Genomic DNA, 25,878 nt, shown 5'->3' on the forward strand with positions numbered 1-25,878 from the left:
TTTCGAGCAAATGTACGGGAGAGCGTTGCGTAATTCTTCTGCCCTTACGGAGAAACGCCTACGTAACCCTACAATTATTTTACTTAAATACGTGCAAACCAAACGCGATGCGAAATTTAAAGATGTCTACAGAGTTGAGGCTCCCTCGATAATAGCGATATATAAAATTCAAAGAACAAAAGAAATAGAGCCTATTATCGTAGTAAAAGTAGAAATAATATTTTTGTTTTTCCCGTAAATAAGAGATACTATTGTAGAAACTGAACAAAAGAAGTCGTTCGATCGATTGCGTCGTTTTCAAAAAACCGGCAGATCCACGACATTTATTGGTAAGAAAATGTAAATTCATCGAGGAAAAAGTGCAACGCGTTTGCGATCGGTCGTGTAAATCGTGTTTAAAAAGAAATCCGTTTTCTTAATTTTCTCAATGAAATTCTCGAAGAAGAGAAGAACAAATTATCGGATCAACATTACGCTATTCTTCTATTCCTCGTAGAAAGAATAATGACTCACGTTTCTTCAAATCGAATAACGTATTATCGATAACGTAGCAAAAACTTCGGCCTAATAACTAACGTCATCCGCGCGACCACCGGAGGGTTTATTGGATTATTGGACAATTGCAGTCACGCGTTTAAGTAAATGTGAACAACCGGCGTGCTCGAGCGAGACTTTATTGCATTCGAGAAAAAAGTAAAATATGTCTTTTTATTCGAGGCTACGGTGCAGCTTTCGCATAGAAGTAAGATCTTGTATGCGTAACAAAAATTATTGTTTTTATTCAAGGCTTCTAGATGTTTCGTAGGTTGCACATTCGCGTTTACGTCTAGAATATTCCTTTAATACGCTTCTACGAGCATTCGGTCGAAAACGAAGGACACTCGCGAGTTGTTATTGGTAACTATAAAAGTTACCGAATTAAGAGAGAAAAGTAAATACAATCGAAAAAAAAAAAAACAGAAAATTTCGACGAAAGAAATGATGATCGAACGAATATAATTAATAGAAACCACTCACCGTAGAAAACTGTCTACTCCGTTGCTACGTAGATCGAAGATGCGGGAGAATGTAGCCGGCTTCGAGAAACAAAAATGATTTTCGTTCATAATCGATGTATCGAGTTGGATGTAAATGAGAAATGCGCGAAACTAGAATACCGACGCGAACTTCTCGACTACTTGGGCCTAGTCTGCGTCTCTCACGGAAGCTGGGACATCGAGACGACTGTTACAGGAAGGAAGGACTTCTTTATGGTGGTGGTGAACCTCAGCAACCTCGAAGAGACCCGCCGGGCTTATTCACAAACGTTTCGCATTGCATCCGGACGCTGCCAGCATAATAAGATATAGGTCAAGTGCGGCTGGTACCATGTATGGCCATACCTGTAGTGGGGAAGGACGAAGATATACGCAGGTTATCGTTGTCGAATCGAAAGGGTTCATTCTTTATCCTCGTCTTCCCGTCTCTTCGTCTATTTCGAATATCACCTGCCGGCCGAAGCTCAATCTCGGCTAGAATTAATTTCCACGCTTCTTCGCAATTGAAGGAATTCCAGTTGAAAATCAAATAAGAGACGACAATTTGAAATAGTATTTTAATATTTTATTTGAAACTGAACAAAGTATCCATATGTTCGTAGCAACTGGAGTTTCCAAAAGGAATCGCTTCGTTTGAAATAATATGGAAAACGTGTTGTCGGAAATAATATTTCAAATGTATTCAAATTTATACCTAATTGGTGGTAACGCATCGATACCTGTAATTTTCATTTTGAGCATACATTATAAGAATCGATCGTGCGGCTACATCTTAACGTACAAAATTTGATCTTGTTTCTGTTCGAAAATTTCCACGAGAAAGCAATTAGGACAATGATTTGAAATTTTTGTTTTTTCCAATAACGATCGCTTTAAGGAAAAATTGATTATAAGGAGTTACTACATAAGATATTATTTTATATACGTATACGTATTAGAAACTGGTAGAAATCGTAATTTTCGATTCAAAAATTTGACGATGGAAATGAATTTACGAATTTTTATTTGCGTTGCGCGAATATTTGAACCTATTTATAAAATTATTGTAATTTCGAATTTAACGCGCGATAAATATTTTATTCGATCAAAGTATTCGTTTTTATGCGTCACCGATGCTAGAGCTATTTCTTTACAAGAAAGAGTAAACGCCAAATATGTCGACGGTACAGCGAACAAAAAAATTGGATTAACATTTACGTAAAAGAATTTGAAGGATCAGCGCATAACCCTCTTATGTATATGGCTTCGCATATTGCGTAAGTTGTCTTTCCAGACCTTTCAAAGTATAGATTGTCTGCAAGCAACGCCCTTTCTTTAGGAACGTTATTATCCAGCTCGTGTACAATAATGATTGCAAATTCACTGCTTTTCTTTGCAATTACGAAAATGGAATACATAAAATTACCGATATTCAATCGAGCGCTCAATGATGTGTTATTTCAGCTGTTAAAATTTTCGAACAGCGTTCATTTCGCCCACGGTTATAATGTTATACATACACAAGACGTTAAATAAGGGATTCGTTAACTTGCGTACATCGAAAAATTAACTTCATTGAAAATAGAAGTGTTCCTCGGGTCTTTGTTGATCTTATATCAAAAATTTGCTTCTTCGGTAGTGAGGATAATATTTTAATATTATCGAGTAAGTAAATATTGCGCATATTGGAATAAAGTATACGTGCAATACCAGAGTAATTGCACGAAGACTGTTTATTATTACGATTAATAATTATTCGATATGGTATTATAATTTTTCAAAGAATTTACTTTAATTCGATGACTCTGTTGCTAATATTAACCGATGCACAAGTGGCGAGTAATTGGAAAAAGAAAATTTTACATTTAGATTCGTTCGAATTCATTCTATGAACGGCTGTATTTAGTACTCGATGCGTGCTTCAAGTATTCAACTACCTCGAGGCGATATTTCAAAAGAGAACCTTTTAAAAGGCTCGTAACATAAGTAGAATGCAAAGACCCGCCGGGAATAATATTTGTAACGACGAGATATACATATTACAATGGAAATAGTACAATGTATTTATCATAATATAAACATTAAGCATAGACCCAACAACTGTTGCGGCAATACCCTAGAATCGTACGCGTAGATTTTTAAGTATCGTTCAAAAATATGCACTGAAATTGGGTCATATTTTAAGTAGATCCACCACACGATGTATCTACTCTCGTATCACATTTTACGTACAATAATTCATATTCGAAAAGAATTCCTACGGTTTGTCAAAACGTAAGGAAATATGCAAAATTTGTGAACGTTTCATACTCTTTTCTTCGAACAAAGTCTCGAAGATTCTTCAATTTTTAAGACCGAGAACTATGCAAGCTCGCGAGACATTTTATTCGTCTATGGTGTTAGTTCGATATATCGATAAAAAATACCTTTCAAGTCCCCCTCAAAGTCGAAACATTGTATTATTTTGTTTTTACGATTTTTATTACGCGTTTCTCCTCTACATACTAGCAGGTTGTTCGATAAGTTTTATCGTTCGATAAAAGTTATTGAACAACCTATTACAAGTAAGCTTTCTCAAATATTCGACGCGTAAGAGTGACGGAATAGATATCGAGATTAATAATTCATCTCAGAAGGTTGAATATAATACGTATATACACAGGTTGCACACCACGTCGACATGAAAGTAAAACAATATTTCTTACTTACATACTGTATTTCGAGCAATCGTAGTTGGAGGTAGGTACCCTGAAGCATTCGCCAAACGTTCTATCGCCCGAAGCGAATATTGGCAATGAGAGATACGAACAAAAGTGTTTGTATATTGTTTCTGTATATATTTATCTAACGATCTAGGTAGGTACCGGTTGGCAACTTTACTCTTTTCCGTTAGAAACATCGTTGTTAATTTTCTGCCTTCGATTAAGAATGATAAATTTTATAAGTATTAAAGATTAAAGTATTTCGTAAGACAGAGCAAAGTTTGGTGATACAACAAGGTCTTCGGCCATACGACCACGTTACTTTTTCGCATTGCAACGTCTGCCGTTTTAATACATAACCATACATATATTTTTGTTTCGCTTAAACAGTTTCTTCTCTCGGCTAATTTTACCATTCTTGTGGTGAAATTTTCAACAGTGTCAGTTTCACAATTTTAATCGATTGTACGAACTACGAGCAGGTGTGTATAGAAAACGCACCGATTTTTAAGATTTCGAATTCACCTTCGATCGATCAAAGTAATTAAATTATCGAAATAATCAGGTAACAGACGTGGTTACAAATTTTAAACTTACGCTCGATACTAGAGGTTTGCCAAAAAACATCGGATCCCCTAAGACTTTTGAGCTGCATATATATTTACAAAGTTTCTCCAAATTTGAAATTTTAATAACGTATCGACATTGAGAAGCGTAGATTTAATAAAATTTCAAAGGCTCTGTAATTTATAAAAATGTAAAAGAACCTTCTCGAATGTATTGCTTGTTACGAAGCAACCTGTACACGGTATATATTACATCGAAGAAGGTGTGAAATTGTAAAATGTATCGTTCGAAGGGAAGACTAATCGGTTGTCGGTCTGAAAAGAAAAACTGGAAACGATTTGCAAACGTACGTTTCACTTACGACGGTCGAATATTTATAATCATCGACGCTTATGACGTTTATTAATTGCATACAATCGCTTACTTTAAAGAGCAATCGAGGAGCAAACATTTATAATCAGGGATCTATCGAGGTCTCTAGGAAGGATCTTACAATTAGATATAAACGATTCTCTCCTGCGCGCATCCTTGTTCATCCCGAGGATTTTAAACAACAATTCAACGGAGATCCATTCTAGCCGATGGATTCTCAATCTGAATTCTCGATGAAAACACACGCGACCTCGCACTTCACCATCATGTGTCATTCACTGTCCGGCCTTTAATAATATTTATCGACGAGACACGATCCTACCGATTCGATTTTTTTCCGTGTAATGTGCAAATTGTACGTGTCTTTGGAAAATTCTAACCGTTGCTGGTGTAATTAAATAGGTTAATTCTTCGTAAAATCGAATTTGAATTTGAATTCGTTTCAATTCTTGAACGAAATTATATAGTTTTCGAGCGTAACAATAAATGAGTACGGGTAGAAATTTAATTTCTTTCCTTTTCAAACGAAATTGTAATTTAAATTACGAAAATACTTTCCGTCAATTTGACACAAAAATGGATCAACAATCATCTACGTTAATGATTGATTATTTGTGAAATAACGACTGGATATTGTCGGGTTTATTCGACTACATTGCAATTTGTAACAGAAACACGGACTTTCCTTTATTCAATAAATTACCAATTTACAAAATTATATTGGAAACTGATGAATTTCTAAACATATCTAGATATCGCTATAACATGTATACATGTATTTATAAACTCGATTCGATAAAAATCAAAATGGAAATAAAGCTGGAAAACCGAATAAATTATCAATCCGCTTGAAATGTTTTTCTTTGTTCGACAAAAGAATTGCAAAACGAGTACTTTTAAAAGTCAAGGCGATGCTAATGAATTTGTTCATTTTTCACAGGCACTTGATGTCAGTAAGCGGTTACCTAATACATACTCGATTTTACTTTTATATGTCACCTTTCTTTTCCAGTATGCGATCTCTATGAGAGATCCAGTTTAACGATCAAGCGAAGCAAAAAAATATATAACAGGATCTTTTGCGTCTTCAACATTCTTAACCTTCGGACTGTTCCAAATGAAATGAATTTTCATGAAAACACGAATAGAAGATAATATTATTCGCGTAATCGCAATTTCCTTTCATTGGCGCGCTTTAATTTATCGTCAACGAGGTATCACCTTAATTAACACAATCTCGCTAATTGATAAAACCTTCTTTTCAATTCCAAGCGGAAAGGTAAACAAGTATAGTAGTTTTAATGTTCCATTTCTCAATCTTAGAAAAACTACCAAGGAAATATAACTATGAATGTAAATGTATGTGCGTAACTCATAAATCGTGACCATTGATATAATACTACATATTAATTAAGTTTTAATAATTATTTACATTGGCTCTGCAATTTTGATGATTTAACTACTAGTTACTGACTTTTTCAGGTTTTGAATTTTCTTTTGAAATAAAGTTCCGAGAAACATCCAAACCATACGGTCGAGATATTTATAGCGTTAAACATAAGGATAAACTGCACTCGTTTATACTACTTTGTACATATCGCTTATGTGTTAAATATTCATCATAGTAAATTATATTTACAGGGTATGTATTCATTTCTCCCGAATGCTTGAATATTCGTATACGTCAATCTCACAAAATAGTGACCGTTCACTTTGTAACTTGAATCCTAAATTGAGATACCGATTGAATGAATTTCAATCGATCAATGTCATTGAAAATTTGATACATAATCGGTTACGAAAAATCCAATCCCCTTTATAATAATAATCGTGCAAATTTGTTATCTTCGTCGCTTCGAAAACGAAGCGAATAGTTGAAAAGGAAAAAGAACATTCGTACTTTTTGTGTTAAAAATAAAGAGTTCGGACGTTATACTTACGAAATTAGATTATGAACGTCTCTTGACGAATATACAAATAATTTATTTATTGTTAATTTTATGCTTGGTATTAAATGTACCAATGCTAAGAATATAAAAATTCCAAGACAACGTTTTAAATTATCCGATTCGTTTTGAATAAAAACAATTGTATCTATATCTATATCATTCGCGCCTCCATATTCGTAATAAAATGTAAAATTGTTCCATTTGTTTTTGCGTAAAAAATTTCATACTTTTACAATTTGAACCATAGTTCAATAATGATTTACCGTTGCACCGTACCTAATGAAGCGAGAATAAATCGGTTCGTGAAGAATAAATTTTATTTGTAAACAAAAGAGTGTTATGTAATGCAATCGTATACACGGAACAGTGCCTAGAGACTTCGAGATAATTAAACATTCGCACCTATTTCGAGTCGCGCTTATATTTCGATTTTTTTTTATACTGGTATTTAAATTATTGTCCAAATATTGTTACTCATTAAATCATGTCTTATCGACAAATATTATTAACGCTATCATTGCACAACGAGCTCCAAAAACGTCTCAAGAGTTTAATAAAGCTTGCAAGAATCGAACGAAACATAATCGAACGATCGAAACGAACGTAAACTTCGTATATTAATAGCTTTTCAATTTTGTTTGCCATTTATTTAATAGGTTAAGGAAATATAAAGTTACCTATTGATTAAACGAATCGTTGAATATAAAATTAATAAACTCGTCGCAAGGGCAATCGATCAATTGCTATAGTACTTCCCATCTGCGGTCTTATAGTTCACTATTGTCAGTTTGCACGTACATACCTATCGTATATCGCTAGTATTATTATATAATTACAGATTACAAACGTAACATACATTTAACATTTAATATCAGAAATTATTCGCTGATTAATGATTATTTTTATTTTATTGTTAATCGATTACAAAAATAATTGAACAACCGTTATCAATTACAGTACAACTTTCTTTTTGATCGAATATCCTTAGAAAAAGGATTTGTCGATAGAAGGATCAATGTTCATTCGAATAAACCTGATAACGTGGGCAGACGAATAAATACTTATTCGTTATTCGAACAATTGTTTATCCGAACGATGAACTATATATTTATATCGAAGCTGAATCACGAACTACAATATACTGCCACATATTTGTGCCAAAGCACTGACATAAGTTGTACAATTTTTCAAATCAATTTCTAAATATATACACGTATCTACATTCGATCGCGTTAAATAATACTCTCTTGTTCACAGTTCAAGCGTTCAACGTACAGAAATCGTTACGATATACCGTATGTAGTTACTGTTCTGCCATCGAAGATTACACGGGTTTACAATATTTTGCTCATTTCTTCTTACACGAGTATCTTTTACGTTGAATTCAAACGTGCAATCCATTTGTTTTTCCTATCGCGCAAGATTTTTCAGTAACGATAAATTTTTTAATAAATAGCACAGTTTAATTGATATTCAATAACTCGTATAATCCTATATATGTACAAAGTGTAAAATGTTACCTAAAATATACTAATTGTTGATTCCCTGGAATATTTGCTTTCAGGAAGTGTCCAGCAGTAACCAACCAGCATGCTAATGCTCCATTTGCCTTAGTATCGTTCTTCTGTTGCCGAAATGTCCCGAAATGTCCCAAATCAGAATTACATAAAGACGCGTACGCGATAGAAAAAAGAAACCGATTCCAAAGTCGGATAAGTCGAAAAAAAATACAGAAGATTTTTTTTCTTCTTATCATTATTAAATCTTCTTTACTAGTTACATTTTGTCTTTATCAACACCAGAACTACCGAAAGGGTCAATTTAACTTGTTTCGAACATCTCTTCAAAGTTACTCAATTATTAGCCACGTCTTTGCTTACAATATTCGTGGACAATTATCAAAATATAGAACTAACGTTACTCGTAAATTAATTTGTCCTTTCCCCATCTAACTTCGAAGATACATATATAGTCTAATACAAATAGTAATACGTTCATCGTCGGTAGTGCCAGTGTTAATATTAGAGGCTAACTGTAACAAATACGTAAGAATCGGTGTAAATATTCTCTGTAAGAAAAATAATGTTTACCAGTGTTACACGAATAACATCGACGGAATGCCTTGTTACGAATAACTAATATTAATACCATCCATATAAATTATTCGACCGAAGGAATTTTATTCGAAACAATCACACTTTTATACAGATGCCTTAATTTCCACTTCCATGAATTCCACTTCGATAGTTTTCTAATTGATCTAACTTCCCATTAGATCGATCTAATCCTTCGAGGAGAGTTTCCACGACATCGCACTTCATTATTTCGAATAATGACCGATTCTAAGAGAAACGCGGACGCTCAGGGTGTTTCATCGTTCTCCGATGTTCGCGAGGATTCCACGCGGAGGGCGGTGATTCCCCGAGGCGATTCTCGATGCTCCGAGCGGCGGCGGCGGCGGCGGTGGCGGCAGCGGCGTCGTCTTGTTCTGTTCGCTGGAGACGGGAACAGAACTCGAACTGGGTCAGGGCAGCGCGCCAAATGGTTGGATCAATTTTATTTTAAATTTATCAAGTCCGCTTCGGCTCCATGGACACGCGCGATCGGTACAAATTTCACAAACGGTGCGTACCGATTGAAATGGTACCCCGCCTCCGTAACGTGAAAATTCGTAGAACGACGATTATATTGAGAGTAATTTCTAGACTTTGGTATTTATTTTTTTCCCGCAAATAAGCAAAAACGATAGATCGTAATATTCCGTAGTCGCGGATCGAGCGTAAATCGTAAATTTCAACGACCGTGTAACTTGCATCGTGAACGATTAATTTTACGAATTAAACAATGCTCTGTGCAGTTAACGGCAATAAATAAAAGGGCGGACAATAGCCAGTACGCGCAAGTTGTTACGTTTCAACCCTAAATTCTCGAAACCTTCGTAGACGATTGGTTACAGTTTTATAATCATTTGTGCGAGACACTTGTACAATTGTATTATTTTTCTTCTCTTTTTAAGAAAGACATGCTTACAGAGATTTTGTAGAAAAAGTACTTACTTTGATTCTATACGAAAAATAACTTAATTCGAAATTTTACGTTTAAATCGGACGACTTGAATACCAAGATGTAACGCGACTCGTGGAAACATGAAATCTAAACATTGATCGGTTTCACTGCGGCTGACAAAAACGAGATAAGCTCCAATGCAAATAACAATACGTAATCGCGCATCGTGAACCGTTAATTATACTTGTTTAATGAGTCTTAAATCCAAGGAACGTCGTTTTAATGTTGCGTTAACGCGATTTGCAGGAGGAAATCGCGTAATTGTATCGCACCTGCGACGAGGAACCTTCCGCTGTCCTTCCTCTTCAACCGGGGAAGCATTGAAGTCGCCAGATAAATCTTCAATGCAATCCAATCGTTTATTTTTCTCTCATTGTTCAACCAGCTATGGTTACTCATGGGCCATGGATCATCTTCGACTAAGGTTGCCCATCTTTTATTTACAATTGTACACATTTGAATGTGTATAGATACTATTAAGATAAAAATCGACAATTAATTGTAAATCTATTTCTATTAAATTTTCCAATAAAAATATATTTACATTCGTGGCCATTGCTATATTATTAACCATGGTAATAATGTACATATTTTACGATCAATATACTTAATCGCGTGAAATAATTACAACACCGTGGTAACAAAATTGTCAAATAACCAATATCGTTCGAAAGTTTCTTGTACGAATAATATTGGTATGCACCATTACATATCAAGAACTCGTATACACCAGCGCTTTCAGGAAACGATTGTATCTCGTTACCGACCATACATATTAAATAGAGGAAACACACGACAAACCGCGTGTAATAACCGATAGCGGAGAACCACTGGATCTGTGTGAGTCAGGCAGAGTAAGGTCCAGTATAAGGCCCTGGGGTGATTCGCCTAGACGGCCATGACCATATTACAGGCCAGAGGCCCCCAATACCAGTCAGTAAGCTCACTTCCAGTAACAATCGGTGAAATCATTGCCGGCAAATTACTTCGCGTGTTTACAACAGAATATCGAGTTCGTAGAGTGAATTTGTTTACACGACTGTCAAAAACTGCATATAACCTTCGTTACATATTTTCGTCACTAAAAACATACGTAATATAAGTTTCGTCGTACAACAAAAATATAAAAAACGCAACACTATTTGCGTTTGAAATCAATCAAGTTCGTATATCTCCTGTAATGAAACGGTATTGTCAGAAGTAGTAAAAGATAAATAATTTTAAAAGAAATATAAATTGAAAAACTTTTAAAAAAATACAAGAATTATAATATTTATTAATCTCTTACAATACATTGGAAGAATTGTGAATTTTATACATTACATCTTTATTTACATACGCAGATGCGTACAATTAATTTACATTTATGAAAAGAAACTTGACATAAAAATTCAATTTGATCATATTCTCTTCGTAAATATAAATTTTACCGTCAACGGTACTGCGGACAATGTTGTTTTATTATCGACCTCGATATATCTGCATGACCTGCGGCATGAAAAATAAATACAATCGTTATCACGCAAAACTTCATTTCGTTCTTATACATAACTAGAAATACTATTAATATTACCTAGTTGCAATTCTATATATAAAGCTAACATTATTACGTGTATAGGAACATCGCAATCCGGCCCTTTTGACATCCAGACCTGCAAAAAATATAATACTGACCAATGCTCGAATAATATATTCGTATATCTGCTACACAGAAAATTATAAAATTGCCAATTACCTGTTTTAAGGTTTCCCCAGATTTGTCAAGTTCACCGCGGATTGCATAAGCTACGGCTAAATTGTAACGAAGTACAGCGATACCTGTAGGAACAGTCGTTGGATACCACACTGTAAAACATAATTGATTAACATAAACAACATTTTATGTATAAATAATAATTGAGAATTTCGTAAAAGGACCAGATGTATTAAAACTATTTCTCACTTTTTATAGGTTTTGAAATAACTTCATCGATTTTTTCTTTATCTTTATCTTGGGGTTCGGGAATAAATACAAAAGTATTCAAATCTTGAATATTTTCTGGTTTAAGATATTCGATTGCTTCGCTAATTTTATCCATAAATATCAAACTTTCTGCAGCGTAAAGATTTCCCAGCATCCTATATGCACCAGGTAATTTGTTGATATTTAATAATGATTTCGCATGCTCGAGCGCAACAACATAATCGCCAAGACATAAACATATATAAGCAGTTGCAGCTAAAACGCTAATCTTCAAATTTAATGCTTCAACGGCTGTAACTTGCGACATTAAAGTTGAGTGTTGGACACCTACAAAATTACTAAGATAATAATCATATTTGACGATATCTACCCATCTTTTAAGTATATAAATTTCAAGGAATAATATTTGTACTTCTTTATACAAATTTAATACCTAAATTATGGCTAGCTGTTAACGATAAAGGTACTGCTTGGGGACTAGCGATTGTTGTAAGTGGAACGTTAAGTTCATTGTTATTTGGTAATAAAAATAATGCATTCTTTAAACAGAGGGATGCAAATTCTAATGTTAATTGTGGTATAGCAGAAGGAAAACCCTCGGGATGATACTTTGAATCTTTGGATAAAGAAGAGGCCAAAATAATTTTTTTATAAAATCCAGAACCAACAACTTTTTGTACTAAATCCTTCCTTCGTTTTGGAATATTAAAATCGACTTCGTTTGTCTGAAAATGATACAAATATTGCTCTTATTTTCCAAAATATTACAACGCATAATGGATAAACTTACTGGTTTGTGACAATATATACAACACTCTGCAACCCTTAGCCAAAGTTTGGGATTATTATGAAGCTTTTGAGCAGCTTCCATAAAACAATCGAAAGCGACCGATGCTTGACCTGCGTGTAATAATGACACACCCAAACTGTACATTAATTCATAATGCCTATTTCCACTGAGCGTATATAATGGTTGCGAAAATAAAGGATCTAAATAAAATCAGTTTCTTTAAAAACATTATTTTCAATATCTAAATACAAAATAAGAAAACAAGGATGAACCATTGTAATTACCACTGTCTTTTGTTTGTACACTTTCTAGCGCGCATTTATTTTCATGTAAAGCTTTTCGTAAATAGAAACAAGCTAAATTTGGTTTACCCATAGAAAGATGTAAACATGCCATATTGTTGTAGTATAAAACAGCAGAAGACTCTCCAGAAGATCTACAACCAATAAAAATGTTAGTACCATAATGTGCAGATAATTTTAAATATTCTTTTAAAGTAATTATAAATATAACATACTTGAAATCTAAATTTTCCGATGTTACAGAGTTTAGTAACTTGATAGCTTTTTTGTAATTTCCTCTCAAATATTCAAGATTAGCTTTTAAAAATACAATCGATATATTCTGCGAATAAGTAAAATTTTAAGTAAAAGAATGGATGAAAATAATGAATGGAAAAAAAAAATGGATTTAATATGTTTAAAAAAAGAATATCTTAAAAAGATTATCTTACTACAGGTGTTCCCAGGGAAACTAATGTTTTCCATTCCCTTTTACACAGTTTCAATTGATGCATCATAAGATATATTCTAGCTTTACATTTCAATAACTTTATTTTAAATGCATCGATAACTACATCAACTTCTCTTTTTTGTTCCTTCTGTTCTTTCATCGATTTCATTATACCTTCTTTATCTACAGGTGTAATTTTAGAATTATCTGTAGATATAAGTTGATTTTCTACGTAATTAATTAAAGATAATGCTGCATCTGGTTGATCCGTTACTATGTGTAACTCTATAAGAAGGAGGCAAACTTTATGCGCAAGCGATTCTTCTATAAAACAACAATATACATATATTAAATTCAACATTAATGAGTTATTTCTTAATGAACGCTTATGTAGTTTATCCTAGACATTTTTATAGATTTTATTATTGTTTACATACCCATAGGTTCTATAAAAGCAAATAACCTATTCATAATTTGAAGTGCTGCATTGTACTGTCTCGTGTGATACAATAAAACTGCTTGATTGTACCTCATAACACATTTTTCAATGTCATCTATAGTTTCGATCGAATCGGTGGTACACATTTGTCCACATATTGCATTCAAACTCTTTCTTAACAATTCTGTTTTTTTCAAGTCGTTTTTATAACATTCTACTACAACCTTATTGTGCATTACTTTCAGATCTTTTGGTCTCAAAGTTTCCAGTTTATTTAAATATGATAAACAACTGACATATGCCCCTTTTTGAAACTCAGACAGTGCGTTTTGTGCTAACTCGCGTTCTTGTTCCGTTATAACTGCTGGACCGATATCCTTGTTTTGTGCTTCAGATGTCTCACTCATTTTCATTTATTACACAGTAATATTTATCACGTAATAAAACCTGATAAAGTTCTCACAATGTTTAAATTTCTTGTCCCAATTTACGTTCAATAATTGTTCAAAAACCCATATTTGATACATGTAAAGGTTAAATTGATATCAAAAGATTATAAAGAATCTCCATATTTGCCAATTAAAACTTATTAAAATCAAATTAAAACAATTATTAATTGAAATAGTATTGTGTACATTTCAAATAAATCCAACTTGCCAAAACCACGGACGAGGTTTAGGTCAGACCGCTCGTTAAAGAGAACTTTCTGTCCTATAAACCAAGTTTACCATTTTCGTGTCACATCCAACTTTATCGATTCAGAATTAAACGAGATTTCAGAGCTTTTAGTGTTAGGAATTAAAATTAAATATAATGTTAATTATATTTAAATACAATTAGGCATGTAGTGAAATTTTATTTTATTATTATTCTCGTAAAATATTCCGTTATATTCTATTCACACAGCGAGTGAAGAAATTAAAATAAAGTTCTTTTAAGTATAAATTTATTAAGTCTAAAATATTCTTTTAAGTATTCTCATTTAGACGGCCTTTTCGTAAATGATATTTAGGATTTAAAATAATAGTTTTTAAATTTATTGGAAAAAGCAACCCTAAAAATAGAGAATTTTTGCCTCTGAGATTTATAAATAAAATATTTTTGTTATACTTATCTTAATTATTATAACTAATAATTAAATTGTTTTTATCGATCTTGATTGATTGAATTTTGTACTCATTAAATATAAGAAATTATTCAAACCAAACCTCTGTTCAAATTAAATGCTTACAAAATTTTTTCACTAATAAATATAAATTATATTTACTATATTGTATATTGCACGTAATGTAATACAAATCAAAAGATCGCAAAAATTCAAGTAATTATAGTTATAATACTTTGTATTATATATTACTTTAACATTCAGAGTTTGATAAGTTTGATAAAACCACAAATATTCTACATATACGTATGTAGAAAGATTTTCTACGTTTACTAACTTTACCGACTTCGGTGGTTTAGCTGAACATAGTTCCTACAATCAACATTATTAAACGAAGAGGTCGTTCTAAAACCATTGATATTTTACGAGGTTGATATATCAGATATGTGACATCAATTCTCGTAACACGTAGCGTTTATTTTATGTCTCGTCTTTGCGTATGATACATGACTCGCAAAAATAAACTTGAATACAACGTTAAAAGAATAAAATATATAGTATAAGCTAAAGTTTCTGTATAAGATAAAACGTCAACTATCTATGTTTTCAATCAGTTATTATTAATCATAATTAGTTTTCATTTCTAATAAATTTAAAGTATGTTTACATGAATAATAAACACGTATATACATACCTATTTCATTAAGGTCTTTTATCAACTTCAATGACAAATGATAAAAAAAGTATTTTAAAATTAATTTGGAATAATAAAGTAGTTTTTAGTTACAAGTACTTAAATATTTACGATTAATATATAACAGTAAACAGCAAACTAATATTATAATATTGTTATTAAATTTTCTTTTCATTTGTTATATTTTATAAACGAATAAAATAAATATATAAATACATAATATACATCGAAAGGTAACAAAATTTCAATTCTCAATTATATTATAATTGATAAATTTCATAACCATCATATTATACAATAGTAAACAAATTTTGAATGTGTGTTTTTGTCTATTTCATATTATTCATTGAATTAAACGTATATTAAACTGGTTATTTTAAGACTAACATATAACACTTTTAAACTCTTATGTATGTTTCATAAATTATGTTTACTAAGATTTTATACTGCTGATAATATTCAATAATATATATGTATTACTTTTATATACATATAATTTATGTAATTTAGAAATGCGGTTCACATATTAATTCCTTGAATTAAAAAGCAACAAAAAATTTAAACCATTTTATTATTCTTTTATAAATGCAGCTACTAGCCTCAAATATACGTCTCGAAGTAACATATATAATTTTAATCATCCCATCCAAAAGAGGTTTTAATTAATGAATTTGCATTTAAGAACCAATCAAAGTAGTAGTAGAGTGGAATAGTTACGTTCGGTAGACCATGTTTGTCAACTTAAAAAATGTAACGCAGTGCAAATTAAAATACTTTGAACAAAAAAATGTACTTTTACACAGTTTTTTAGTAACTTAATCAAAGTTATATATGTGAAAGAACTGATGGATGCGTTCGAACTATGTCAATTTTATATATCTGTAAACATTTTTTTAGGTTATATCCAAGTGCAATTATTTTATAAATGTCGTAGAACATTTAATTAATTTCAATTTTGACTCAAGAAATATCCTATAATTCTACTGCATTATCATTAAATAAATAATTATTCCTGAGTAATTATTATCTCTTAAAATAGTGTAAACAATGTCAAATGATACGAATCAACAATCTAAAATACTATCATTTTATTCATTTGACAATCAGGTAAGATTTTTTAAAAAGTTACGATATGAACAAAATTTGAATAAAATACACAAGTAATAAAATTGTAAAACAATTTTTCTGAAACTATATAATTATGATTTAACATTTAATGTTTGCATTCTATACAAACACATATAATGAATTTAATACATATTTTATCAGGATGTTTCAGTACTACAGACAGTACAAAACATGTCTTCGGAAACTAATGAAGTTGTAGCCTTTGATTATTTACAAGAATGTGTAAATAGTTTTGGAAGTAAAGATTTGGGAATAAATTTGTCACTTATTCCTACGAATAACTCAAACACAGGGTCACAATTAAATAATGTGAATAGCAACTATAAAAGTACCAATTTGAATAACATAGGTTCTAATTTTTATAAAATTGGATATATTTCTTTGCAAAATGCAGTTACTTATCAAAATGAATTAAAGAGTAAATATATAATAACAAATCATTCGATGATGGAAAATGTAATGATAAAACCTATTGTTCCTTTTGCCAAAGGAAGTATTTATATCGAAGATACAAAATTAATACCAACTACAAACAGTAACCCAATTGATACAATGGATGTAAAAAGTAATAATGTACCTATTAAAATAAAAAGACCATTTATATTTGAGAAAAATATTTTTACACAAATTAAGGATAAATCTCATACTTTAGAAATTAACAATAAGAATTCAAATGATGAAAATAATGATCCTGAAACTAAATTTGTAACAGCAACTAATCAAAACAAAATTAAAATTGGTGGTTTAGATATATTAAATAAACAAGTTAAAACGTGTAGTCAATGTTCAATGACATTTAGATACAAAAGACATTTGGATCGACATTTGGAAGGTCATCAAAAAAATAATTGTTCTCATTGTAATGCAAAATTTGCAAGGCGAAAACACCTTGAAATACATTTATTTCGTTCGCATGGTGAAAGAGCAACAAAATATCCACATTCTTGCGATGTATGTTCTCGTAGTTTTCCTAAACGTACTTTATTAAATCGCCATCGAGCAAAACATAACTATGAAAATGGCAAAGTTTGTTCAGATTGTGGAGAAATGTTAAAAGTTGAAGAAGATGACAAGGAACATAAAGAAAATCATTGTGCAAAAAAGCAGTTCAAGTGTAAAAGATGCTTACAAACATTTAGTATTGAACAAACATATCTAATTCATATCCAAAATCATAATAATCACAAATGTTCAAAGTGTGATGTTACTTTTGCATCTAAAAAGAAAGCACACGAACATTACAAAATGGAACACTCTTCAAAATTAAATCATAATAAAATATCAAATAATGGTGAGTTTAAAAAAATATATATAAAAAAATATATTTAAACTACATGAGGAATAATTATTTTGTAGGTATTTACTTTTGTGCTGACTGTAGACATACTTTTATTAAAAAGGATGATTATTCTCGTCATTTAGAATCTACTTCACATCTTAGTAAAGTAAATAGAGAAATACCTCTAAAGGACACTTTTTCTTGCCCAATTTGTTCCAAAAAATTAATTTCGCAAAGAGCACTTGATCAACATGTTAGACGTATACATAAAGGAGAAAAAAGATTCACATGCAATATATATGGTTGCACATTTCAGTGTGCAAGAAAATCAGACTTGGATAGGCACAAACAGTTACATGTAGAGCAAAGGAACATTGTATGTGAACAGTGTGGTAAAACTTTTACTAGTGTTAGTATTCTTAATGATCATGTTCTTTATGTACATAATAAAGAGAGGCAATTTATATGCGAAGAATGTGGTAAAGCATTTAAACGAAATAGTTTATTGAAAAGACATAAATTATCTCATCAACAATATCGACCATTTGCTTGTATGCAATGCAGCACTGCTTTCAAGAGGTCACATCATCTTACTCGCCATATGGAAACTTGTCACAGAATTACACTTGAAAAGAAGAAAAAGGTGAATTCAATTATATATTTATTTCCTAATAAATGCATATTATTTAAAGAATATGTACATTTACAATGTAAAATTCAACAGGTTGTAAAACTCATGAAAACAGAAGATGGTCATCTTGTTCCAATACCAGAGAAACCAAAAAAGCTTAAACCTAAAAAACTTAAAATTAAAAGAGGATCTAATACAGTTGTAACATCAAATGAAAGGATTAATACTTCTGAAAATACGGACATCATTAATGAACATTTTGATTCGAGTTTGGAATTACAACCACTGTCTAATACTGATCTCTGTGAAAATCCAACATTATCATTAGAACTTACTAATTTATTACCTATTACAGATTCTACCCCTCAAGTTCTTTCATTAGTAGACATTAAGGCAGAACAAATTGTTACTGTAGAAGTTACCAGTCCAAAAACATTAACTATGAATGATCTCATAGATCAATTTGAAACAAATTGTACAGAAATATTGAATCTTAGTAGTTATCAAGATTTGGAATTTCAGCATGGAATTTTGAATACAGATCAAAATTTTTATGATCATTCAAATTATTCTGAATTATCATTAGGAGCTGTTGAAGGAACATCATTTTTTGTAGATTCAAATATTAACAAAGTAGATACTTTGCCAATGGACAATTATTTAAATCAACCATTTCCATTGTTTTTAAATCTTTAATAAAATATGGAGGAAAGTACTCAATTGAAAATTTAAACTTGAAATTGTATATATTGTACAAATTTGTATAAAAAATACTTGAAACTGCCCAAATTATTTTAAATATAATTAGAAATTTTAAATCAATGATCGATAAGAAAATGTGATATGTTTTATAATACTTAGCTTTTTCAAAATTTATTATGCATTTAGTAAACTAAAATAATTATATAACAATTTTGATTTATTTATAACAAACTGTTTATATTAAGTTTTATACAAGAAAAACATAATGTATACATGGCATAAAAATGTCATTATCCTTTTAGTTGTTTTACCATAAAAATATACTTTTTAGTTAATCTACCTGGTGTTTACTTATTATTTATTAATATCAAGAAACATTAACAGTAATCATCTTTTATACCTCCCAAATTGTTAGATCATACTTGAAATATAATTAAGTTATCAAAACAATATTACACATTATGTGATATTTGTCTGGTGTGTAACATATGTATGGTATTTTCTGTGGCGTGTACAATAAAAACTAACTATAAAAAGAAAATTTTAATATAATAATATGCCCTATTTATTTTGTTTAACAACTTGAAGACAATTTTTTCAAATAATATCTTACAATATTTAACTATTAATTGTCAGTTCCTGGATTTAATCAGTTCTTATTTTCTTTCATGAAACAAGTCTATATAAAAGTACACCTAAAATTGCTGCAGTTGCGCCTCCAATCAAACTGCATGTAAGCTTTGATGTAGTTTCATATTTATTTTCTTTCTTTATATTTTTTGGAATCACATTGTTATTTTTACTTGTGCCAAGCATCTTGCGATACAAATTTTTTTCATGTTGAGCATCTTTAGCATTCTTTTCTCTTAAAATAGCTAACTCTACTTGAATAGCTTTTGTTTCAGGTTGTAACTTTAAAGCTTGAAGTAATGTTTGATATGCCAATGTATGTTCTCCTTTGTAGTGCAACAGTTTCCCTATAAATATATAATGTGTTTAAAGTATACAATTTATTATGTGCAGTACCAAACATAATCTTTTACAATATTACCTTTTCTATAAAGTGCTTTTACATTTTGAGGTTGATAACTCAAAACACTTTGCACACTTTTTAAAGCTGCATCATAAGCTTGTGTTTTCATTTGTGCAGCTGCTAAATTATTGTATACTGTCATACGATTCTCCAATAAAGCCTGCAATTCTGCATCAGTAGTAGAGTCTTCTACTTCATTTTGATAGGAAGTACGACTTTCCATTGGTAATAAATACTCTAATGCTCTCCGGTAACACTGAATTGCAAGTGTAGGTTCATTACGAGTAAACCACCAATTTCCACGTTCTCGTTTCTTGTTGCTTTAAAATAACAAAAATATATATTACAATTATTTATTATATTAATTAACTACTACTTCAAATTATATAAATGGCTTTAATAAAATTATTTACCCAATTTCTTTCCATTGACTAATGCTAAGACTACCTATTTCCTCTTCTAATTCAACAAATTTTAATTCAACCGTATATGAAATAGTGGCATCAGGTGGTATGCTTGGTGGTTTTCCTAAATGACCATAAGCAAATCTTGGATCTACTTCAATTTCAGCAACTTCATCTTTATCCATTAATGCAATTGCTAAGTCTAATCCCTATAATTAAGGAATATAATAAAGAAATTATTAATTATTAAGGCTGTGTTAAGTAACAAAATTGTATTTTAACAAAAAAATTAGAAATTCTTATTAGTACATATCTTTAATATTTCTAAGAATAACTAATATACATTTAAAAAGAAATTTTTAAAGTAGTACACAACACCTGAATCACTTCAACGTCACCTAATTGAATTTTAAGATTTTCATATTTTTCAACTATTGTATTATCTTTTAGTTTGCCAACCATTTTTATGGTACAAATATCAGATCTGTTTGGTCGTGTTCCACTTTTACCCTGTTTAACAACTTTCTTTTTTAACTGTCCATTTCCCAAAATATCTATCCATTCTTCAGTTGGATGATCATTCAAAGCTGCTTGGGTCATTGAATCATTTAGATCTACATCAAAATTTAATTCTTCTTTAATAAAATCAGCTTGGGACACCCCTGGTTCAACTGGTTCATCTTCCATCTTCAAAATTTCAAAATTACTTAATTTTTATGAACTAAAATAAAAATGTTTCAAAAATTTTACTCAATGAAATCAATATCCATTTACAGTATATTAAAAATTAGAACTCATTCATCAAAAACTAATTTCATTGTAAATAAAAACAAAATTTATATTAATAATAATATTTTATCATTTTTAATTCATAATGGAGAATATATCATACTTATTAAAAATAATAATGTCATTTAAGTAATTATGAAAAATATTTATTGTGGTCGTAAGCTAATTGAGATTAAAAATTCTGTATTTTATTTAACAAATCGACATACACACGATGAATAGGTAATCGATAACAGAAAAATGCACACTCATTTAATAATCGAAAAAGTTTGAAGTAGTGTTAATGTTATATTCCAATAAAATGTAGTTACCCTTTTGAAAATAAATTTTATAAAAAAAATACGTACCTTATTTTCAAAAGTCTCGACAACCATTATAAATGTTATAAAATAATGTCCTACGTCTGTTTATTTGCAAAACGGGAGACACCGGTTGACTCACTTATCACTTGAAATGAGCTTGTAATGATATAAAATCGAAAATGTTTAATCGATAATCGAATTTTCATCGAGGTCCCTAAATTTGTGGTTACGTAATAAAAATTTATATTATTGTCTATCGAAATCAATAAAATTTGTTTAATCCCTTGATTTCACTGGAATAAGTTTTTGATCAAGTAAATGCTTTACTTTGTAACTAATACAAGTATTTTGTAACTAGTCCAGTTTTAACTGATCGCTAACATTTCTTGCTGGTGACACTGAGCAACAGAAATATAACTATTAATCCCAGTTTCATTTGACACTACAAAACTTTGTGCTGCTTTTTATTTGCGTGCAAACATTATATTCGTACAAATGCTCAGTTCTGTTTTTTTTATTGCATGTTAGTTACTAGTGTATCTGCATCTATCATCTTTGTATAATTTAACCATATAATGCATCGCTACAATGACCGAACAAAAACGGGCAGTAAATTATAAGTAGTGACGATGCGTATATCTACGATGAAAAGCATTCTTTGATTGTATCAGTTCACAAAGTTTTAAACGTTTTATTCATTTGAACATACGTATCTAAAATGGAACATTTATTGTACTGTATTCTTGAAGTTATAGATTAAAATTTCATATTCGTGTAAATAATTATATATATATGTGTGTGTGTGTATATAAAGACGTATTTTATATATAAATCAAATTATTGTTATCTCCATTCATTGGGACAATTAAAACACATTTGAATAATTATTGAAATTAAAACAACAAATTTTATGTAAAAATAAAAACAAAAAATAAATTTTAATTTAATTACAGTAAATATTATTTAGAAATATTATTACTATTATTTAGTTGTACTATCATGGGAATAAAAATATGATTTTATATGAATTAATTAACTTGCGATAAATATATCCAAGCAAAATATTTGAAGTAGAAGTATTTGAAACTACTATAAAGGATAATTACTACAAATAATAGAAATAGCATTTCAAACATAAATACAAAAGCTTATTTGAATAGTCAAAAAATTGAATGAAAATATTTTATTCTGGTATATACTTCGCAAGTACTAAATAAAATATTAAACTATCAATGATTATGAAAATAGAGATTAGGTAATATTTGAAACAAATGTTTCTTCTATAAACCACAGTTGACTACTTTGTGAAACAAATATTTTCTTTTAAAATATTTTATATAGAATAGTAGTTTGTAAAATTTGTTTTGGATTTAGCATTAAAATATCAAGAACTTGTGTCAAAACCTATTTATCATACTTAAAGTAGTATACTTTTGACCATGTAAATGTAAACAAGATTTGTTCCATCAAATGTAGAGGCAGAAATTAAGTAAGTTTTTAGTTACCAATGTATTGCATCTCTTTTTACTTTTTTTATTTTCATTTTAATAAGAAATTTCAAATATTTAAGATACTTGAAGATTAAAAATAAAACACTTTTATTTAATTTATTTGCTATTCAAACTAAATTACTTTATTTATTAAGTTTTAGTATTAGATACTTGTATCTGAAATTATATCCAGCACTGGTCATAACCCACTTCAGCTTTCTATTAAATTTTTTTGATTTTGTGTTGCAGAATTTTGTATACGTTACTGCACGAGTGAATGTAACCAATCAAATAATCCCACATTTCTAACGTATGCGCACGCGCAAAGGATCCACGTTTACTCGGTTGACTGTGTTCTATTCTGACAGAGCACAGTCGTTAAGAAGTCTTTGTCCGGTTGATTCTTGTTAAATTAAAATCTTTTTATCAATAATGAAATTACTTTTGTTAGTGGGACTTGTGCTATCGGTCTTTTGTTCGAGTAGTAATGCTGATGATAAAAAAGGCCCAAAAGTAACAGACAAGGTAAGTAAATTGACTATATCGATGCATAGTACAGACGCTTTATCAAAAAATTTATTTTTATATAAATTAGATAAAAATAAAATTTTCGAAATCAAATGCGACTTCATTACAAAATAATATTTTTGCGTTGCTTACTAAAAAATTTAACTTACATTAATACACGTTTCCATTCACTTTTAACACATTCATATTCAACAAACAATTTTTAAATAAATTTAATAATTTCATATTGTGATTTATTAACATTTTCTATGTAAAAGTAAAATATAAAAACGGCAGTTAAATAAAAGCTCTGTTATAGAATCATAAAATTTAAAAGCAATCAATGTGTGTATATAGGTATGGTTTGATATTAACATTGATGGCAAATATGAGGGAAGAATTGAAATTGGGCTTTTTGGAAAGACAGTTCCAAAAACAGTTAAAAACTTCGTAGAATTAGCTAAAAAACCACAGGGAGAAGGATATAAGGGTAGCAAATTCCATAGAGTTATTCGTGAGTTTATGATTCAAGGAGGAGATTTTACAAGAGGAGATGGAACTGGAGGTTTGATTCAATTTCTTTTAAATACAAAATAGATAAAATTTTAATTAATGAAAAATATTAAATTTTGTTTTATCAAATTTGTTTAAAAAGTATTTATAATTAAATGAAAACTTAATTCGACTATAATTATCATATACAATTGTATATTAAATATTTTTTTAATTTATAGGACATAGCATCTATGGAGCACGCTTTGAAGATGAAAATTTTAAATTGAAACATTATGGTGCAGGATGGTTGTCTATGGCAAATGCTGGAAAAGATACTAATGGTTCTCAGTTTTTTATTACTGTGAAACAAACTCCATGGCTTGATGGTAGACATGTTGTTTTTGGTAAAATAATCAAGGGAATGGTATGTTACATTATAATATTTAAACGTCTATATACATCTTGTATATTTTTTACATAAGAATTATTTTACAGGATGTAGTACGAAAAATTGAAAATGTTAGTACTGATACTCGCGATAAACCAACAAAGGATGTTGTAATTGCTGATTCTGGAGCAGAAATTGTAGGAGAGCCATTCAGTGTTTCAAAAGAAGATGCTACTAATTAAACATTACATTTTTATTTCCTTTTAAAAGTAAAGATTAATTGTTTTTGATTGCTATATACTAAAAGGACAATTTTATTTACTTTGATGCACTAACTTCATGATTCTGTATACCTTCAATCTTGATTTATTAGAAAAAATATATTACCAAAAGCTTTACACTAAAATTTGATAGAAATACTTTTTATTACAATGTAGTTGTTCAAAATATTTCACAGAACTTGTATAATATTACATTTTCTCAAAGTGTATTTTGAGTAGTTAAAAACAATAACTTATAAAAACTCAATACAGAATCTTCATTTATAATAACTTATACTTTAAGATGTTCAAAATGATTCATGTATCTAAAGTAGAATTTTGCAGAACATACAGAGATAAGAAAACAACATTGTATGAATGATATCTTATCATACATTGTTATCATATTCCATCTTTTATAGAAACATATATACATGTCAAGATGCGCAATAAATTTTATATACCTGTAATTGCATTTTTTTAAGTAATAAATAAATATAATTTGTTTAAAATAATGTATTTTATTATTGCCCTTCTATCTATTTTTACACTTATTTAGTATAGATAACTGTAAATAAAATAACAATATTATTACATAAAAGTCACTTATGTGAACTACAGTATGTAGTATAACAGTTGCATTCTTTTTACAGTAGAGTTGTGGAAATATCCTTTCACTTTAAAGTTCATGACATTCTCACAACAATTACAGATTCTCGATTCAATTTCACGCAATACACGTTCATTATATACGTAAAATCAATTCAATAACAGAAAATAAGATACTGTAGAATATCTGTTTCAAAATTGATTTTGTACATTTAAAAGATATCCCTTCTACATTTTGAAAACAGATAAAACCCTATGAAATTCAAATATTTTACAAACTTGTGAAATTTATATTCATTACAAAATTTATGTTAATTTAGTTTCATATTATTAATTTATATGGTTCTTAATATTGATTAACATTATATAATATAATCTATCTATCATCTATATTGTTTTGAAAATATCCTTTTCTATAGTGGTAATACAAAACTGCGCAAAGCATATCACTAGTATGTATTATGTA

At 29.9% G+C, this 25,878-nt stretch overlaps 4 protein-coding genes across 8 annotated transcripts; 2 read left to right on the forward strand and 2 right to left on the reverse strand.

Moving 5' to 3' along the window:
- Positions 1-10,928: 10,928 nt before the first annotated feature.
- Not10 (CCR4-NOT transcription complex subunit 10) lies at positions 10,929-14,333 on the reverse strand. Its single transcript, XM_076315245.1, has 10 exons — positions 13,595-14,333; positions 13,159-13,481; positions 12,943-13,049; positions 12,710-12,861; positions 12,426-12,625; positions 12,069-12,360; positions 11,615-11,962; positions 11,408-11,517; positions 11,246-11,324; positions 10,929-11,160 (listed from the first exon to the last, which is right to left on the reverse strand). The coding sequence occupies exons 1-10, from the start codon at positions 14,007-14,009 to the stop codon at positions 11,105-11,107; spliced, it is 2,082 nt and encodes a 693-aa protein (XP_076171360.1). The 5' UTR covers positions 14,010-14,333; the 3' UTR covers positions 10,929-11,104.
- A 1,783-nt stretch (positions 14,334-16,116) lies between these two features.
- On the forward strand, positions 16,117-19,291 carry LOC143148673 (uncharacterized). Its single transcript, XM_076315243.1, has 5 exons — positions 16,117-16,184; positions 16,293-16,502; positions 16,665-17,814; positions 17,880-18,445; positions 18,527-19,291. The coding sequence occupies exons 2-5, from the start codon at positions 16,443-16,445 to the stop codon at positions 19,127-19,129; spliced, it is 2,379 nt and encodes a 792-aa protein (XP_076171358.1). The 5' UTR covers positions 16,117-16,184; positions 16,293-16,442; the 3' UTR covers positions 19,130-19,291.
- A 102-nt stretch (positions 19,292-19,393) lies between these two features.
- LOC143148675 (peptidyl-prolyl cis-trans isomerase FKBP8) lies at positions 19,394-22,334 on the reverse strand. Of its 2 annotated transcripts, none has more exons than XM_076315247.1 (5): positions 21,709-22,322; positions 20,951-21,293; positions 20,582-20,781; positions 20,187-20,488; positions 19,394-20,112 (listed from the first exon to the last, which is right to left on the reverse strand). In XM_076315247.1, the coding sequence occupies exons 2-5, from the start codon at positions 21,257-21,259 to the stop codon at positions 19,802-19,804; spliced, it is 1,122 nt and encodes a 373-aa protein (XP_076171362.1). In that variant the 5' UTR covers positions 21,260-21,293; positions 21,709-22,322; the 3' UTR covers positions 19,394-19,801. The 2 variants fall into 2 exon arrangements, with proteins under 2 accessions (XP_076171362.1, XP_076171361.1); XM_076315246.1 differs by having other exon boundaries at positions 19,396-20,112; positions 20,951-21,259; positions 21,709-22,334.
- Positions 21,891-24,839, forward strand: Ppib (peptidylprolyl isomerase B (cyclophilin B)). Of its 4 annotated transcripts, none has more exons than XM_076315251.1 (5): positions 21,891-21,977; positions 23,403-23,678; positions 24,018-24,225; positions 24,395-24,579; positions 24,651-24,839. In XM_076315251.1, the coding sequence occupies exons 2-5, from the start codon at positions 23,586-23,588 to the stop codon at positions 24,783-24,785; spliced, it is 621 nt and encodes a 206-aa protein (XP_076171366.1). In that variant the 5' UTR covers positions 21,891-21,977; positions 23,403-23,585; the 3' UTR covers positions 24,786-24,839. The 4 variants fall into 4 exon arrangements, with proteins under 4 accessions (XP_076171366.1, XP_076171367.1, XP_076171364.1 ...); XM_076315252.1 differs by having other exon boundaries at positions 21,914-21,977; positions 23,605-23,678; XM_076315249.1 differs by lacking the exon at positions 21,891-21,977 and adding an exon at positions 22,106-22,437.
- The last annotated feature ends 1,039 nt before the right edge of the window (positions 24,840-25,878 follow it).

The sequence above is a fragment of the Ptiloglossa arizonensis genome, chromosome 6 (genome assembly GCF_051014685.1).
Source record: "Ptiloglossa arizonensis isolate GNS036 chromosome 6, iyPtiAriz1_principal, whole genome shotgun sequence".
NCBI classification, from domain to species: domain Eukaryota; kingdom Metazoa; phylum Arthropoda; class Insecta; order Hymenoptera; family Colletidae; genus Ptiloglossa; species Ptiloglossa arizonensis.